Source organism: Oculina patagonica, chromosome 5 (genome assembly GCF_052425735.1).
Source record: "Oculina patagonica isolate OP01 chromosome 5, crgOcupat, whole genome shotgun sequence".
NCBI lineage: Eukaryota > Metazoa > Cnidaria > Anthozoa > Scleractinia > Oculinidae > Oculina > Oculina patagonica.
Window position 1 is genome coordinate 5,022,108 of NC_135762.1, and position 15,953 is coordinate 5,038,060.

General features: G+C 41.5%; 3 protein-coding genes and 1 long non-coding RNA gene across 5 annotated transcripts in view; 3 read left to right on the forward strand and 1 right to left on the reverse strand.

Annotated features, from left to right (window-relative positions):
* LOC144653827 (alpha-mannosidase 2C1-like) overlaps positions 1-1,106 on the reverse strand; it is a 33,229-nt gene extending 32,123 nt beyond the window's left edge. For both annotated transcript variants that reach the window (XM_078513932.1, XM_078513931.1), the window contains exon 1: positions 997-1,106. In XM_078513932.1, the coding sequence (XP_078370058.1) occupies positions 997-1,100 (104 nt within the window). In that variant the 5' untranslated portion in view covers positions 1,101-1,106. The remainder of the gene's footprint in view (positions 1-996) is intronic.
* Positions 1,107-1,860: 754 nt separating this feature from the next.
* Positions 1,861-3,551, forward strand: LOC144653965 (uncharacterized). Its single transcript, XM_078514102.1, has one exon. It carries the CDS (start codon positions 2,260-2,262, stop codon positions 2,923-2,925), a length of 666 nt encoding a protein of 221 aa, XP_078370228.1. The 5' UTR covers positions 1,861-2,259; the 3' UTR covers positions 2,926-3,551.
* Positions 3,552-3,683: 132 nt separating this feature from the next.
* LOC144654935 (uncharacterized) lies at positions 3,684-5,077 on the forward strand. Its single transcript, XM_078515172.1, has one exon. It carries the CDS (start codon positions 3,898-3,900, stop codon positions 4,708-4,710), a length of 813 nt encoding a protein of 270 aa, XP_078371298.1. The 5' UTR covers positions 3,684-3,897; the 3' UTR covers positions 4,711-5,077.
* Positions 5,078-7,579: 2,502 nt separating this feature from the next.
* LOC144653935 (uncharacterized) lies at positions 7,580-9,900 on the forward strand. The gene is made up of 2 exons (XR_013570846.1): positions 7,580-8,160; positions 9,743-9,900. It is a non-coding gene; the product is annotated as an uncharacterized LOC144653935 (long non-coding RNA).
* Positions 9,901-15,953: the final 6,053 nt, after the last annotated feature.

Here is a 15,953-nt window from a genome sequence, read left to right on the forward strand (position 1 = left end):
CCTCGTTTGAGTACAACATTGAGAAGGGGGGAGGGGGAGTGGTTCAGAAGCGACAGCAGATTAAAGGTGAAAAAAACGGGAATTTTAAATTAGTATCAATTTCATCCAACTGTCTCAAGGACTTTTGACGCCCATTGCTGTTTCACGCACAAATTTTAACCACATTCACGTGTCACATATACTTAAAACAGCAGAATTCACCAATCACATGCCTTTCTTAGCTATTTTCACACATCACGGTCCAATTTTTACCCTATTTTCCCACATCACAATCTAAGTTTTGGCCTTTTCATGTGTCCCCCATAAACCTTTTGCTACCCTCCTTAATAGCTGGAGTCATTTCCAGTCAAATCTCTCTTCGCCCGGGATATCTGGCTAGCGAGTGTCCGCAATAGCCGGTTGTCCACAAGGCGACAGTTGACTGTAACAACAGATTGAAGGATGTAAACAATAATCTGCAGTTTTCTTTTTCACTCTGAATGATGATCTTTCAAACTTACCGCATTATTTTGAATCAAAATTTTTCGGATAAACACAACCAGGAGACATAATTTCCAATACAGAGCATCGTCACCGTTAATTTTGAGCAAAATAACATCTGCTGATTGAAGGTTCATGTCCATAAAGCTTACATGTACTTAAGACTTCTATAAAGCGACTATAGTGCAGTGTGTTATGATCGTGAATTGATAGGTATAATTATTAGCTGGCCATGGTGATGTGGCACTTTCAGTCACGCAAAAAAAGAAGAAGAAATATTCTTGGCAAACACTTATTCAGCAAAGTTTAAAACACATTCCGCAAATGAAATTTTGTTGTTCTAAACCTTCTATCATGTACATTACTTCACATTCCAAACACTTTTAGCTTCGGACAGCTGAAATTCAGAAGCCGAATTGAAATGCCGAATCATATGATTTAACTAAAATTTGACCGATTTTGTGGGAACTTTGATTAACATACACGTTCCAGAAATAAAATTATGGACAACTTTACCTGCTGAACAAGTTGACATCGGCGAAAAATTGGGAGGAAATAAATTTCTCTGCTCTTTCTAAAGTACATCGCCAGTTCTTCCGCGCACTGTGTTTGTCCGCCATTGTTGTTCGCTTCCGTGACTGGCACGGAGTCACGCAATCTTGCTGGTCCCCAGACCCCGGCTTATTCACCTCCCTTGCCAGAGGCATGACATGAGTTTCTCAGTTTTCTCCTGGGTTGACGTGACAACAAGCTTTGGGAAACAAAATTTGAAACTGCGGGGAATTAAATTGTAAACACTCACTTAATTTTCCATCATTTCAGCGTGCTTTTTTGCTTTTGTTTTCGTCTCTATTATATACCTTGTCTCACCCAGATTACCCGTTCCTGGGTTCTTCAGAGTTAAAAAACTGCTCAAATTAAAACTCTACAGGTTACGGTGGCCGGGACAGAAATATAGGTACACAAAAGGTGTGAGGCAAAAAAGGCAAGCTTTTATTTTTCAACAAAAAGAGAAAGCGGTAAGTAAACTTTTAAGTGAAGGAAAGTAAACTTCTAAGTGTAAACATTCTAGCTCTAGCTACGCACTTGATTGTGCCCTTGGTTACGAAACTATTCTCGCTAGCTTATTTCTACATCGATCTTGTCTGTCCACAGCCGTTTCTTTCTTTTTTTCTTCTTCTTAACTAAACTGAGCGAGCGAAGCGAGCACACGAGAACTAGCGCAAAGCGCGGGAGAGAAAACCAGGTTTTTATTTTGCTCGCGCTCGACAATCTTAAGAGAAATTAGAAGGTCTGGGGAAAGGCTGATTTTCAACGCAAATGTGGTACAGTATTTCAGTCTATCTCATAACGTATTTCATGTGTGTGAAAAATGAATAAATTACATCAAATTTAATTATTACAACAACCAGTTTAATTACATTGTTCTTATTTGCAGGTGTACAGTCCGTCAAGAGTCACGCGATTGTTTGATGTATCGCGTGATCCTGGAATTTTTTTATTACGCCCAAACAAAACAATCCCTGCGCATTGGTGAAAACAATTTAGTTATTTACAAGTTTCGTGCGTTTGAAGAATTTTCTTGACTCTCTAGTTCTCTCTAGTGCGAACCAAATTTTATACACAAAGCCATATGCACATATAACACGGGAGAATTCTGGCCTGGGAAACTCAGTGCCAACGAAACTTGATCTGCGGTATGTGAGGTATTACAACACAAACATTTTATTTTCTTAGATTACGCCGGCACATCAAGGAAACGAAAAGGCTTTCAAAGTCATGGCTACATCATTCTGTCGACGTTTTCTTCGATACTTCGCAGTTTTTGCAGTGGTGATTTCCCCACTGGTATCATCTGCGAGCGGTTATAAGCACTGTTCGTTTCAGTATGACTGCAGTAACACGGACAGTTGTTGTAGAAACAGATGCGTGTATGGCTCTGACTGTCTGGGACATGTTTGCTCCGACGACAATGAATGTAGATCTTGGGAAAATTGTTGCGATGGAATATGTTCTGATGACGACTGTTTGTACTCCAATGTCGGCGCCATTGTCGGCATAGTCATAGGCTGTTCCATTCTCCTTTGTCTGCTCTCACTGTGTTGCTATTACGCTTGTTATCGTCCGAGTCGGCGTTACCGCGGAAGAGTGATAGTGGGACAAAGAGTGACAGCAACAACTATCACCACAAGGTGTGCGACACAAAGCAACACGCCCTACCAGTACCAGGGACAGGTCCCACCGTCCTACCAACAAGGCTACTTATACCACCCTCCACCGCAGTATGTGCAGTATTCGCCATACAACGCTGGATCAACAAAGTCAAGTGAACCACCTCCCCCTTACAGTGGTGCACCAGAGGGAAGATCAGGGGGAGTGTATGCACCGCAAAGTAACTATGGTGCTGCTGTACAAAATCCATCTGCACCACTTCTGGAACAATAGTGAAGGTTGTTAGTACCTGATTTATAGACCACTAGTTAATTATTCAAGGATTTAGCGATATAGTCAAAAATAGATATACAGATTTAGCTTTAGCCTGCGAATACAGCCGCCTCTCATTCGCGTCCCGCAACGAAGAGCGAAACACTGTTTCGCTCTTCGATGCGGGACGCGAATGAGAGGCGGCTGTATTAGCAGGCTATCGAAGCTTCCGTAAGTGGCCAAGTCAGCCAAGTGCGTACTGACTGAAACAGTAGAAGCTGGTTGCCTACGAGAAATGGCAACCGCATTCCACAGGGTCTCTCTCTCTCTCTCTCTCTCTCTCTCTCTCTCTCTCTCTCTCTCTCTCTCTCTCTCTCTCTCCCCTCTCTCCCTCTCTCCCTGAGAGAGACCCTGGGTGGGAACGAGGTTGAAGAAATGGTTAATAGTATTGTCAGTGGTTATTTGGCTTTGACGGGTTCTTTCATTCTGTTGTTTGTTTGTCTGTTTGGCTCAACTGAACAGAAATAAAAAAAATGTATTACAGACCAGGTGAGCAAGTGTAAATTATTCTTGGGTTTAGAAAGTGACCATGAATCCTGGCTTTTAAATAAATGTTCCTATATATTTATGAAGTTGCCAACATATCATCAATTCAGAATTATCAGGGAAAAAAGAAAATTATCATCTCCAGAGAAAGATCAGGGAACTATATTTTTCACCCACTTCCACCAGCTGTCACAGCCCTAACCCATCTGCTAATAATTTTGCTAAAATACAAGAAATGTAGGTGCTGATTTATCGTGATGGCTCATTCCGATAGTTGCCGCTCCAGGTCCAAGGGCCACATTTCCACGATTCACGATTTTCCGTGTCGTCATGGGAAAGTCACGCGACTTGAAGCAATGACGTCAATCGAAGCACGCGAAAGTGAATTGCGCAAAAGCGTGGCGGCAAACAGCAACAAACAGTACACGAACGAGTTTATAGATTAATATGGCCAAATTTACAGCATCTCAACACTTCATACTTTACGTAAAGAACGCGGCATTGCTACTTCTTGTCGTTTTGTCGCTATTTACGTTGACTGAAGGATGGTGCAGTGGCTGCGAAGATGATCAAATCTGCTGTGGCGAGGTTTGCATTTACGGTTCTAAATGTTCCGGTTACTCCTGCTCGTCTGAATGGGATTGTTCTACCGGAGAAACATGCTGCAATAACGTCTGTGTGAATGGAACGAATTGTCTCGGTCAGTACTGTTCGTCTAGCTCAGACTGCAGCTCGGGTGAAGATTGCTGTAGCATGAAATGCAAGTCTGGTTATGGCTGCATTGGACAGTCTTGTTCGACAAACAGTGATTGCGGCAGTACAGGGGGTGTTTATGAATACTGTTGCGGCGGCGAATGTGGCTATCACGACTGCTCTTTCGACGTTGCTGTTTGGATCATACTTGGCTCAATATTTGGAACACTTTTCCTCATAATAATGATCTCTTTGTGTGTGTTCTTTGCTTACCGACGCCGCAGACCAGCTTATGGAAGAATAATTGAAGGGCAGAGAGTAGTATCAGCAACAACAGTCACTCAAAGCAACCCACCCTACTTTGGAGAGTTCCCACCTTCCTACCAACAAGGCTACGCATACTACCCCCCACCGCAGTATGTGCAGTATCCACCATACAATGCTGGATCAACAAAGTCAAGTGAACCACCTCCCCCTTACAGTGGTGCACCAGAGGGGAGATCAGGGGGAGTGTCTACAACTCAAAATAACTATGGTGCTGTAGGAAATTCATCTCTTCCTGCATGAGACTTAAACATTTTTATTTAATTGGCAAGAATAGTTTGTCTGATTGTGATGCATTGAATGGTGGTGCCTGGCACAAATTAACACTGATCAAAGTATTACCATAATATATAAGTATAAATAAATACGACAAGCGTCACATAAGAGAACAATAATAAGAACACTGCCTTTAAGTATAAGTCCAGCATTCATTTACAACAATGAGACGCTTAAACAAAGCATCGTAAGACTGAATTGTTTGAGGAGTCAAACAAAACAAAAAAACAAAGCGTTGAAGTACAGAACAACTCAATCTAAACATTATAAATGCTAATTAACCTGAGCCTCAGAAATGTATTTTCCTGGATTATATAATGCTTTTCAGTTCCAAGTGGCTATATTTCTTTGCCCTCTTTCTTGTTATCATTAACTTATGTTATTTTTTTTAAGAGCACTGTCCTCAAAAAAGTGCGACCCCCAAATAAGTGCCTGCACAACTGAACTTAAAGTTAAGAGTGAAGGGCTGCTCAGTGACAGATCTTGGGGAGGGGGCCCCCACCTTAGTTTTAGGCCTCCATAGGACCATGAAAAATTATTTTGGAGAGTGCCCCTCCCCCCCCCCCTTATTCTAGGGCCTGGATGATCCGCCTGTCACTTATCTGAAGGTCTGTATCAATCCACCACTGCAGCTTGTCAGCTGGCCATGATATTGCATGCAACCAGAGAAAGCATTATTTAGTTGCTGAATATTTCGTGCAGTTTTGAAATTATGCAATATTGTTAACAACTTTGTGAACTTGCCAAACCACAAGTGAGTTTTATTACATACCCGGTAACCCCTTTTATGAGTCTCAAAAAGAGACTGGCTATTAACATACCAGTATCCTAATGATAGTCATTTTCTCTTAGCCTCTTTGCAGAAATTTATCATGTTGCATTTTAATTTTCATAATTATGTGCTGCCAAATTGCTATGGAAATGCACAGGCACATGAATGGGGAGTTACTAGGTTTGTTAAGATCAGCCTATTTGGCCAAAAGGTTATTTCAAAGTATGGATTTATGATGTACGGGTATACGTGGATCCTGCAAACACAGCGGATCATGGGTTTAAATATAAATTTATCCATGTTTGGTCGACTGTTTTGGATTATGCTTGATACACTGCACTGACCGAAATTTTACCCATTCCAATATTTATAGGTAACAACATTTGGATTTAAGCAGATATTTGCGGATCAATACATTTAACTAATTTGGCCAAAAATTCTGGCAGATTTACATTACACATAACCTCCCAGTAGATATCACATTTGAGCCTTCGTTTGTATGTCCATTTCCTATAATCTTTCTTCTGTTAGGCACCACATAAAAAGCAACACAGAAACCATTAATTTTCTTAACCTGAATGTCCAAACCTTTAGAAAAAACAAATTACAATATTTTATTATTCCAATTTCTTGTTCTCTAGTCCTGCTGACTCAATGGGATTACGGAGTTTCAAAGTTAAGTGTCTCTTCCCTCAACTACTGCTTAGTGCAGTTTTTGTTTACTGTAATTTTGTATAGTGCAGTGCCGGTTATTTTACCTCAGACATGTAATTTGTGTAAAAAGGGATACAACTCCAGTATTCAGCCCCCAGCATGCATTGCAAGCCTATGATGCTGCATGGTTATTGTAGCTGTTAATGGGATTTTAGTATTTATAAATTTATAAATAAAAAAATCTATTAACAAAACTCTGATTGGTAGATTGTAGCCATAGCAACCATCTGATTCCTCGGTCAAAAGCCCACACCTTTTCCACAGGAGGCCAATAGCAGAGGCATTTGGGAACGTGGGGGCTATATGACTGTCCAAAAATAACGCAGCAGGTTTTTAATATTTGGTGCAAATTTTCCGTTCTAGCAACTTTTTGTTTTCTAAATAGTTTCTAGACCGAAGATTTCCAAAGATTCTCCGATTGTTGTTCAAAGGCCTTACGAATGTTTCCGATAATTTTCCTATTCTCACCGGGGCCCGCGAGAACAAACACCCTAATTTCCCATTCCACGTGCCCAGTTACTTTGGCAACTGCAAGCCATGCCGCTGACTATGTACAGGTACAGTGGAACCCCGATATAACGATCTTCGATATAACGATATTCCCGATATAACGATGAATATGTTATGTCCCGGCAATAGTAAAATGTATGGGACGGAACCCCGATATAACGATTCCTCGATATAACGATATAATTTTACTGCCCCCTTGGCATATCGTTATATCGGGGTTCCACTGTACAGTGGAACCCCGATATAACGATCTTCGATATAACGATATTCCCGATATAACGATGAATATGTTATGTCCCGGCAATAGTAAAATGTATGGGACGGAACCCCGATATAACGATTCCTCGATATAACGATATAATTTTACTGCCCCCTTGGCATATCGTTATATCGGGGTTCCACTGTATATATATAGCTTCTCAGTACACGTGTATTCTGTCTTTTCGTGAAGTGCTGGCGTACTTTTGCATCGGCTCCTCGTTTACTCTAGCGTCATCGCTGCGCCCTCCGTCTGCCCATTACGCAAGTCCTGGTGCTCTTATCCTGAAGTTTTGGCTACTTGTCTGACTCGTTTATACGTTCAACATGTTTATCCTCACTTCGCCGCTGCTTCTCTATTTCAAGCGTGCCAACTGCAAATACACCACCCGCTAGCGCTCTAGCAATTCCTACAGAGAAGAGTCCGAGGTCTGTTATCTGGGTCTTCGCTCGCATGTTAGTCTTCCGTTCCTCAACCAGGTTTAGTTTGTTATACGGTTTTAGCCTATTCTACTTATTTTGCATTGTGTTGTTTGCGGTGTTTGTGAAGCTACCTTCGCGTCCGGAGTTATGGTGTATTTGTCTCATTCGCGGCCCTTCCCTTGCTTTTTCGTTTCTTCCCTTTACCTGTTTTCTGTATTTTTAGTTGGGTTCTACTTATCCGATCTGGTTTTATTGTCTGTTTGTTTGTTTTTAAGGTTTTGTTCATTACTCGGTTTTTGTCCCTATATTTCGTTTCATGGCCTTTAGTTTTCGTCGCTTTGTCTCACGCCACGTGTTTTCATTCATCCCCCTTAGTGTTTTCTTTGGTATTTTGTCTGCATTTTTTATTTATCGGTATTTTTGCATGGTATTTCAGTATTTAGTTTATTTCTGGCGTGGTTTCTCGTATTTTATATTTCATTGCTTGTTGTTTACCTCTTCAACTAGTTTGTCACACCTTTTTGGTTGCGTTGCGATCTCACCTTTTGTTCTACTTTCCTATTGTCCCTTCGTTAGCTGTCGGTATTGTTTGTCTTTTCTTGTGTTATTGTTTAATTACATTATTTAGGGAACAGACAAAAAAAAAGCGTAAAACGGGAAGAGGAGGAATAAGGAGAAGCTTAAACATGGGAGAAATGTACAAAAAAGAAAAAAATGGAAATTAAGAGATGGAAAAGAGGGTCTGAATGGGGTTAAACGACTAGCGACAAAGGGCGAAAAATATTACCGACTACCGACAAAACGAGGAAAAAATTACCGATTAGCGACAAATAAATTCTAACCGACAACCGACATGGTCCGATGTTATACGGACGTTTGTATTCAGAAGGAACAGTATTTTGAATTTATGTCTAGCTTAGGAAATGTCTAGTTCAGAAGTAACCACACCAATTCGAAATTTAGTCAATTATAAAGTTTCCTGTCACCTTTTCGAGCAGCAGCGGAGGTTCATTTGTAGAACAGTGGCTGGTAATCGAGGCCACAAGGCGTCCCGCTGTTGTATTTTCACTGCGCGTTGGTTATTCATGTGGTGACAGGCCATGAGCGGGATTGTTAAAGTGATTGTAAGGCAAGGAGGCCCGGGGGGGACTCCTATATGAAACGGACGGGGATGCTCGTCGGAAATGTTGAAAAGAACCCCTAAAAGAGACCAATCTGGGTGTGGCTCAAGCTTTTCTTGACCCCCAAAAGATACCAAAAAACTAAGAATAGAAGCTATATTTGTATATTTCTTCGTGTGTAACCCTAAACGAGACCATTATGGCTAAAAATATTGGCGTTTTGCCCGGAACACCCTTAGCGAGACCAAAAATCCGAAAATTACACTCCTAAGCGAGACGAGCATCCCCGTCACTTTCATATGTGAGTCCCAACCCCCCCGGGCGAGGAGGTTGCCATCGAACGCCATCGTAACCGGGTTCTGGTGGGAAAGAAATCTCATAAAGGTGTTTCCAAGCTAATTTGGCATTGGAGGGTTCTCGCTGAAGTTATTTCGCCTGGCGAAAACGCTTACGGGAAAAATGTGAAAATTTGTAATTGTAACAGATGGGCAGTGGCTGCTTGAGCTTCCAAATTTAATATCGGATGAAAGCAGCAGTGAGCTCAACGGTGTGTGGAACGTTCTATTAGCCGTATTAGTTTTAGTGTGCAGCGAAGTTAAATGTTTCACATGTAGTTCTGTAGTATTAAGCTCAAACATTAACGTGGTTAACCTTTGGTTCCACGTTTTTTATTTGCTGTTTTGTTGAACGGAATGTTTGTATACACCGTCCATTTTTCAGGAAAGCAAAAATTGAAAAGAAAAATCCCTTACAAATAGAAGAAGCGAGTAAAAGAGTTTATAAGCATCTTTCTGTTTTATTGGTAAATGAATAACACTGCCTTTAAATTTATTCTTTTCTGAGAACGGTCCAAATTTCAGTTTCGCTCAATGTGTAAGTAATATTTGACGAGCATTTGCTGATGCAAACTGATTTTATCGGTACTAGACGAACAAGTTGCTTAAAAAAACAGAGTTAACGAGGTTTAAGTGCAACCAAATAATGAATTATTAGAAATGTTCATATCGTCTAGAGTTTAAAGTCTTAAAACTGCGTAAATTAAATAACAAATATTAATAATTAACTTGTACTTTTAATCATTAAATGAGATTTACCGACAACCGACAAAGGTCGAAAATTTTAACCGACAACCGACAAAGTAAGGAATTTTTAACCGACTACCGACATGTGGACCCCCCCATTCAGACCCTCGGAAAAGAAGAAGTTAAAAAAGGAAAAAGAAAAGAGATGAAGAGTTAAAAAAAATGAGAAAAAGAAGAAGTCAGAAAAAGAAAAGGAAAGAGAAAAGAGATGAAGAGATAAAAAAGATACGAGAAAGAAGAAGTAAGAAAATGAAAAGAGGAAAAGGAAAAAAGAAAAGAGATGAAGAGATAAAAATAAGAGAAAGAAGAAGTAAGAAAAAGAAATGAGAAGGAAAAAAAGAAAAAAGTAGAAAAGAAATGAAGAGATTAACAAAAAGATATTGAGAAAAAGAAGACTCAAGTTACAAGATGAGACAGAAATGAGAAACTTAAAAAAAAAAAAAAAAAAAAAAAAAAAAAACAAGAAAAGAGAACTAAAATAGAGGAAAAATGAAATGGAAAAAATATAAAAGATCACTTATTATCGTTGTATCTGGAGGCGAGATTAACCGCCGCGTCGGCTTGTCCCGAAAGGGGTTATCTAAAACCTTACACTCTGTCCTAGACGGGGTATTTCGGGGCTCGCCGTGTGGTTGGTTTTTCCCCTTCCAAGTCGTTGTATGTTATCTTTGAGACACCGTTTATATACTATTTTCGTGGTCCTGGTTGACTCCGGGGAGCTCACTTCGGTTTTGATCTCGAGGTTGCGGTATTTTTCGGGCTTTAATCTTTTGGAGCTGATATTGCGTTTGGTAGGGGGGAAAACCCCGCATGGCGGGCCCCAGCACTCAGTTAGAAATGTCCATTTGCTTGCTTTTTTGTTGCTGTTCCCTTTAGTTTCGTTTTGGTGACATATTTTGCTATGTTTTACTAGTGTCTTGCCGTAATTATATTATTGTAAATGCTTACACGCTTTCTGAGTTTTGGGAGGAAGACTCTTGTTTTCTTTCAAGTTTAAGAAAATGTACCGAGAAATCACCCACTTAACAAAGAAGGCAAAGAGAAAGAGAGCCTCGGAACGGGGTTGGCTGTTCTTAGCTTGGGGCTTACGTGAGCGGGTACCGTAGGAGTCGCCTCGTTCCCATAACTTAACTATAACCGGGGTGGTTGAGAGTAAGGGCTCCGGTGGGAATTGTTTACTATTCTCACCGGGGCCCGCGCGAACAAACACCCTAATTTCCCATTCCATGTGCCCAGTTACTTTGGCAACTGCAAGCCATGCCGCTGACTATGTACAGGTATATATATAGCTTATCAGTACACGTGTATTCTGTCTTTTCGTGAAGTGCTGGAGGACTGAAGCATTGGCGACCCACCCACCTCCCCGCAGCGATGACCTCTGTACTTGCCGTATTGGAGCTCTCGCTCTCTCTCACCTTCGGAGTCGCCTCGTTCCATAACTTAACTATAACCGGGGTGATTGAGAGTAAGGGCTCCGGTGGGAATTGTTTACAAACTTTTCCGAAGATAAACGGAGTTTCCCGAACACTTCCAAGGAAGTTTCGAAGATGATTAAACTCACTCACGAGACGGAATACCTTGACAAACCAATTTTATGCTGCGATCGTGATATCTTTAGCACCAAAATGTGAGGGGCTGAGCTCCCCCAAATTTTCGTTTTTTTTTTTTTTCTTTTTTTTCAGTCCCCCCCCCCCCCCCTGCTCCGCCGCCTATGATCAGCAACTAGTAGTTAACAATTTGCTCCTTTACATCCCAGGCCAAAAGTCTCTGCCGTCGTCACACAATTTTATAGTGAGGATATATTGAGGGACGGTTCATTTTTTATGAGGTAGGGGGGGCTGGTGGGATTTGAGGGGGGCCATCCAAAAAATATTGGCTTAAAAGGGGGGGTCAGCCAAAAAAATATGGTCTGTAAGGGGGGGTCACTAAAAATAATTTACCGGCTTTTAAGTGTTGTAAAGAGGCTTCTGTAAGAGTAAAAATATCTTGACAGAATGCCCAAAATGACATTCCTGAGGTTCTGAAAATTCAAATTTTCCCGGGGGAGCATGCCCCCGGACCCCTCCTTCTTTGTTATGTACCAAACGACATTAACTCAACCCAACAGCTTATTGGTTACAAAATTAATGAAAAGAACCCATACTAATTATAACAGATTGCATCCACAATACACAGTTGAGGCAATGCCAGCTATTTGGGGATATGATTTTTGTGCACTGATACATTCTTTAGTCACGAGGCGCGATATATTTTAATGTCACTTTATTATTGTTTTTTCCTTTTTTGGGACGGGGGGGGGGGGGGTCATCGAAAAAAAAATGGATTTTGAGGGGGGCCAGGTAAAAATTTTCTATGAAGAAGGGGGGGCCATTATATATAACAGTGACTATCTATCAAATCCCACCAGCGCCCCCCCCCCCCCCCCATAAAAAATGAACGGTCCCGGAATTTTTGTGAAAAACGGTAGTTACGTGACTAAATCAATGACATCAGACGGGAAGCGGGAATTCAGATGTCTCCCACCCCATCCCTGTCACACTTTATACGATCAAGGAGAAACGGCAGGCAAGTCACTGATTTTCTTACTTCTCTCCAGTTTATACCAGCGGTTTTAAATGGCGTCACGTTGCGTATAACTAACCGGTCGATACTTTTTAGAACGTTTCGTTTTAGGTCGTTATACGGTTTCTAGTAATGTTGATCCAATCCCAGAGTTCCAGTTCAGTGGTGTTTTGTGCTTGTTCACAAATTAAACCACAGATGTAGGCAATTCCCATTCATCGTTTCTCTTTTTCCTATTTTTTTTCTTTTTATTGCTGTCTTTTTTCTTTCGAACGTTCACAGCGGTCAGACTGTACGCGTGCAGTCCTCCCCAGAATAAAACGTCTCAGAATTTTACACTCCACCACTATCAAAGATAAAACAGCATAGTGAAATCTAGTTTTATAGTATAGCTCATTTTCAACAAAAAACAAAGTCATGCCTAGTTCTCACGCGTTACAACATGGATAGCCTGCGAGAGCAGACGGCTTTTTCGGCTCGAGTTTCTCGGCGGGTGAAACTCGAGCCGAAAAAGCCGTCTGCTCTCGCAGGCTACAACATGGAAGATCGACAAGGAACATTCTCGTCCCCAGAGGCCGCGATCCTTCTGGTCAGCACCCGGGATCGAGACCTCTGGCCGGCTCCAATTTCAAGTCCGCGAATCGCCATTCTCGTCCCCAGAGGCCGCGATCCTTCTGGTCAGCACCCGGGATCGCGGCCTCTGGGGACGAGAATGGACAAGGAAGTATCGAGAACAGGCGGTGTTGGACACGACTCGCAAAGCATGCCGGAAGAAATTTTCAATTGCACTTATGATCGTCTGATCGCCGATCGGTAAACATCTCCTCGCGGTGCGAAGATATTCCAATGCTGAAAGAAATATCGGAGGAAATCCATATCAAATCTTTCGCGAGCCTAGTAGCACCTATAGATGATCATAGATGCGTATTAATATTGCTGGATTCATAAAGGTGAAATTTTACGGCGGAACAACTCATATTTTGGATTCGAAACATCGCGGTTGGTCGACTATTGGAAATATTATTCGATTCTAGCACGTTTGTGATCGAAGTAAACGGGCTAAAATTGAACTTATCTTTGGCGCTTTGCTTTTCAGAAATGTCGAGTAATGAATGAAGTACGTCGATGTACTGCTGGCCCGGCAACGCAGTTTGCCCTATCGTGGTTTTTGATGGATTTTCGCTGAGTTGTTTTACTTGGAGGGCCCAACGGCCGTTTTGATATATATGCCGAGTATCGGCCAAACAAATGATGATATAAACACTTAATATTCTTCTTCTTGAATAGATAGGTGGAACAAATGCATATTTCTAGTTCTTCGAGCGAGTTGCGCGAAGGATAAGTGGAACACATGTATATTTATCGTTGTATTAAAGCGTGCTGCGCGAAGGATAAGTGGAGTACATGCATATTTTTCATTGTTTATGTTGCGCGAAGGATAAGTGGAATACTGAATATTTTTCGTTCTTAATTAAAGCGGGTGCGCGAAGTATAAGTGGAGTACATGCAAATTTCTCGTTCTTACTAAAGCGTGTTGCGCGAAGCCGATAAGTGTAATACATGTGTAAAGCATGTTGAACGAAGGATAATTATTCGTCGACTGCGGGAGCATTATAGTTCAACTGCCTGTGGCTGGGCAATCGCTCCGACATGCCAAATATCGGCCAAACAAAAGATGATATAAACACGACAATAACAAAAATGGCACGTGAACATTAAAATATAAATACACAACGGGAGTACCAAATTAAGCCCTTGTCCTGTAAGAACATCGACAGAAATCACACCATCAACTCCCGCAAAATGCCGCGAAATGGAAGAGAACTAAGTGACATATCCGGCAAGGAAAAAACCCCAACTTCAAGTCCAAATTTGACCGTTAAAACGGCTGGGCTCGCCCGGGCCCACCGCACTTTTCTTAAAGTTCAACTATCGAACTTACGTTCTACGTAAAAATAATCTACAGTACTGATCCTTGTTTGTCAAGAAATGAGCAAATTTTCATCGACGTCGAACGCTTGCGCCAAACAACCCTTTACCATATAGCATGATTTCAATGGACTAGTTTTGAGAGAAAAATCGCTTCCCTTAGTTCAGAACTTGACATATGACTGGCCTAGGTATTATTCTTCCAGCTCCAATAAAATAATCCGTAATAACCGTTAAAGTTTCGCCGGAATCGCACGAAAAAGATGAGACCTTCTTAAAATCCCGCGACAAAATTGTCCGTCATTGCTTCCACCAAGGTGACAAATGATTGGTCGAAAAATGTCACGTGAACCGTGTCCAGCACCGCCTGTACTGTATCGAGAAGTAATTTACGAAGTGACGTCGATAGTAACAGAGAATGGTTAAAGCCACAGTACAAGAAGCCTTAAATGTCCTCACAGTTGCAAAAGTGACATTGTTGACACTAGTCGCGTTGTCGATAGTTGTTTCAGGAGATAATTCGTGCGATGAATGCCACGATGATGATCAAGTCTGCTGCAATCGTGATTGCTTTTACGGATCCAGTTGTTTGGGTTTATCATGTTCGTCTGATTTGGATTGTTCTCGCGGGGAAAGTTGCTGCAGCAATGCCCGCGTGAATGGATCAAACTGTCTTGGTCAGAACTGTTCGTCTGATTCAGATTGTAGCTCCAGTGAAAGTTGTTGTGACAAGAAATGCAAGTCTGGCGATGGCTGCGTTAGATCGTAAGCTATCGTATTGTTTGTCTGAACGTAACTGCGGTGATGTTGAATACTGTTGCGCTGGAGAATGTGTTTGGTACCACTGTACCGTTGTACATGTGATGATGTTCGTTATTGCTCCAATTTTTGGCATGACCATCGTCTGTTTTGTATACTTAAAATGCTATCTTGACTATATACCACATTGCCGAAAAATACCGGAAATGATTGCGCGAGTAGTAAGCAACTCTACGGAACAAAATGACCCGTGCAGCCCCCCAGCGTCGAATGAACAGCTCCCACCTATAGAGCCAATCCAACCCCCACTACCTCCCCCTTGTGGATCAACTCAGACAGAAACAACGGCACAAAGCAACTATCCCCAAAATCCGCCACCTTATGATCACAACTTTTCCAACTTCCCCCCGCCATCATATGATCAGATCTCACAAATAGAACCAAGTGAATTCGAACCACCTCCCCCTTACATTGAGTTACAAGAGTGAAGATCAGGGGGAGTATCTGCCACGCTAAACACCCATCGGTTTAATGAATGGGTTTAACATCAGTGGTTTTAGTGAACTGGAACCTTTTTTGTTGTTTTTTTTTATTGAACTATAGTACCGGAATATTTAGTGGTAATACCAGAAAGCTTGAAGATACTTACTGAAAGTGATAAATGATCATCGCAGTGAATTTCCAATTTAAGCAATTGGAATAAAGAAGCCTGAAAAAAATTCAGGGCTTCAACGGGAGGCTACTTTATATATTCCACAGTGCCGTAGCAAGGGTAAAATAAGTGGGGGGGGGGGGTTACGCGAGCGCCGGAGGCGCGAGCCGCTAGGAGGGTCTAGGGGCATGCGCCCCTAGAAAATTTTGAAATCTAGAAGCTTGGAAATGCTATTTCCAGCGTTCTCCAAGAGCTATTTGTGATTTACGCATATCGCAAATTATTTTACTTCCTACACTGTCTCAGCAAACCACTGAAGAGAGTATAACACTTGCAACGTCAATTATATAGGAAACGGACTGTCTTTGTATCTTGAAACCAGCAAATTTTTCACCTTTCATAGTCATCATAGTACGTTCTGGTCTTAA

Excerpts from the sequence above, each read along its gene's own strand:
- LOC144653965 (XM_078514102.1), top strand. The coding sequence starts at position 2,260 with ATGGCTACATCATTCTGTCGACGTTTTCTTCGATACTTCGCAGTTTTT.
- LOC144654935 (XM_078515172.1), top strand. The coding sequence starts at position 3,898 with ATGGCCAAATTTACAGCATCTCAACACTTCATACTTTACGTAAAGAAC.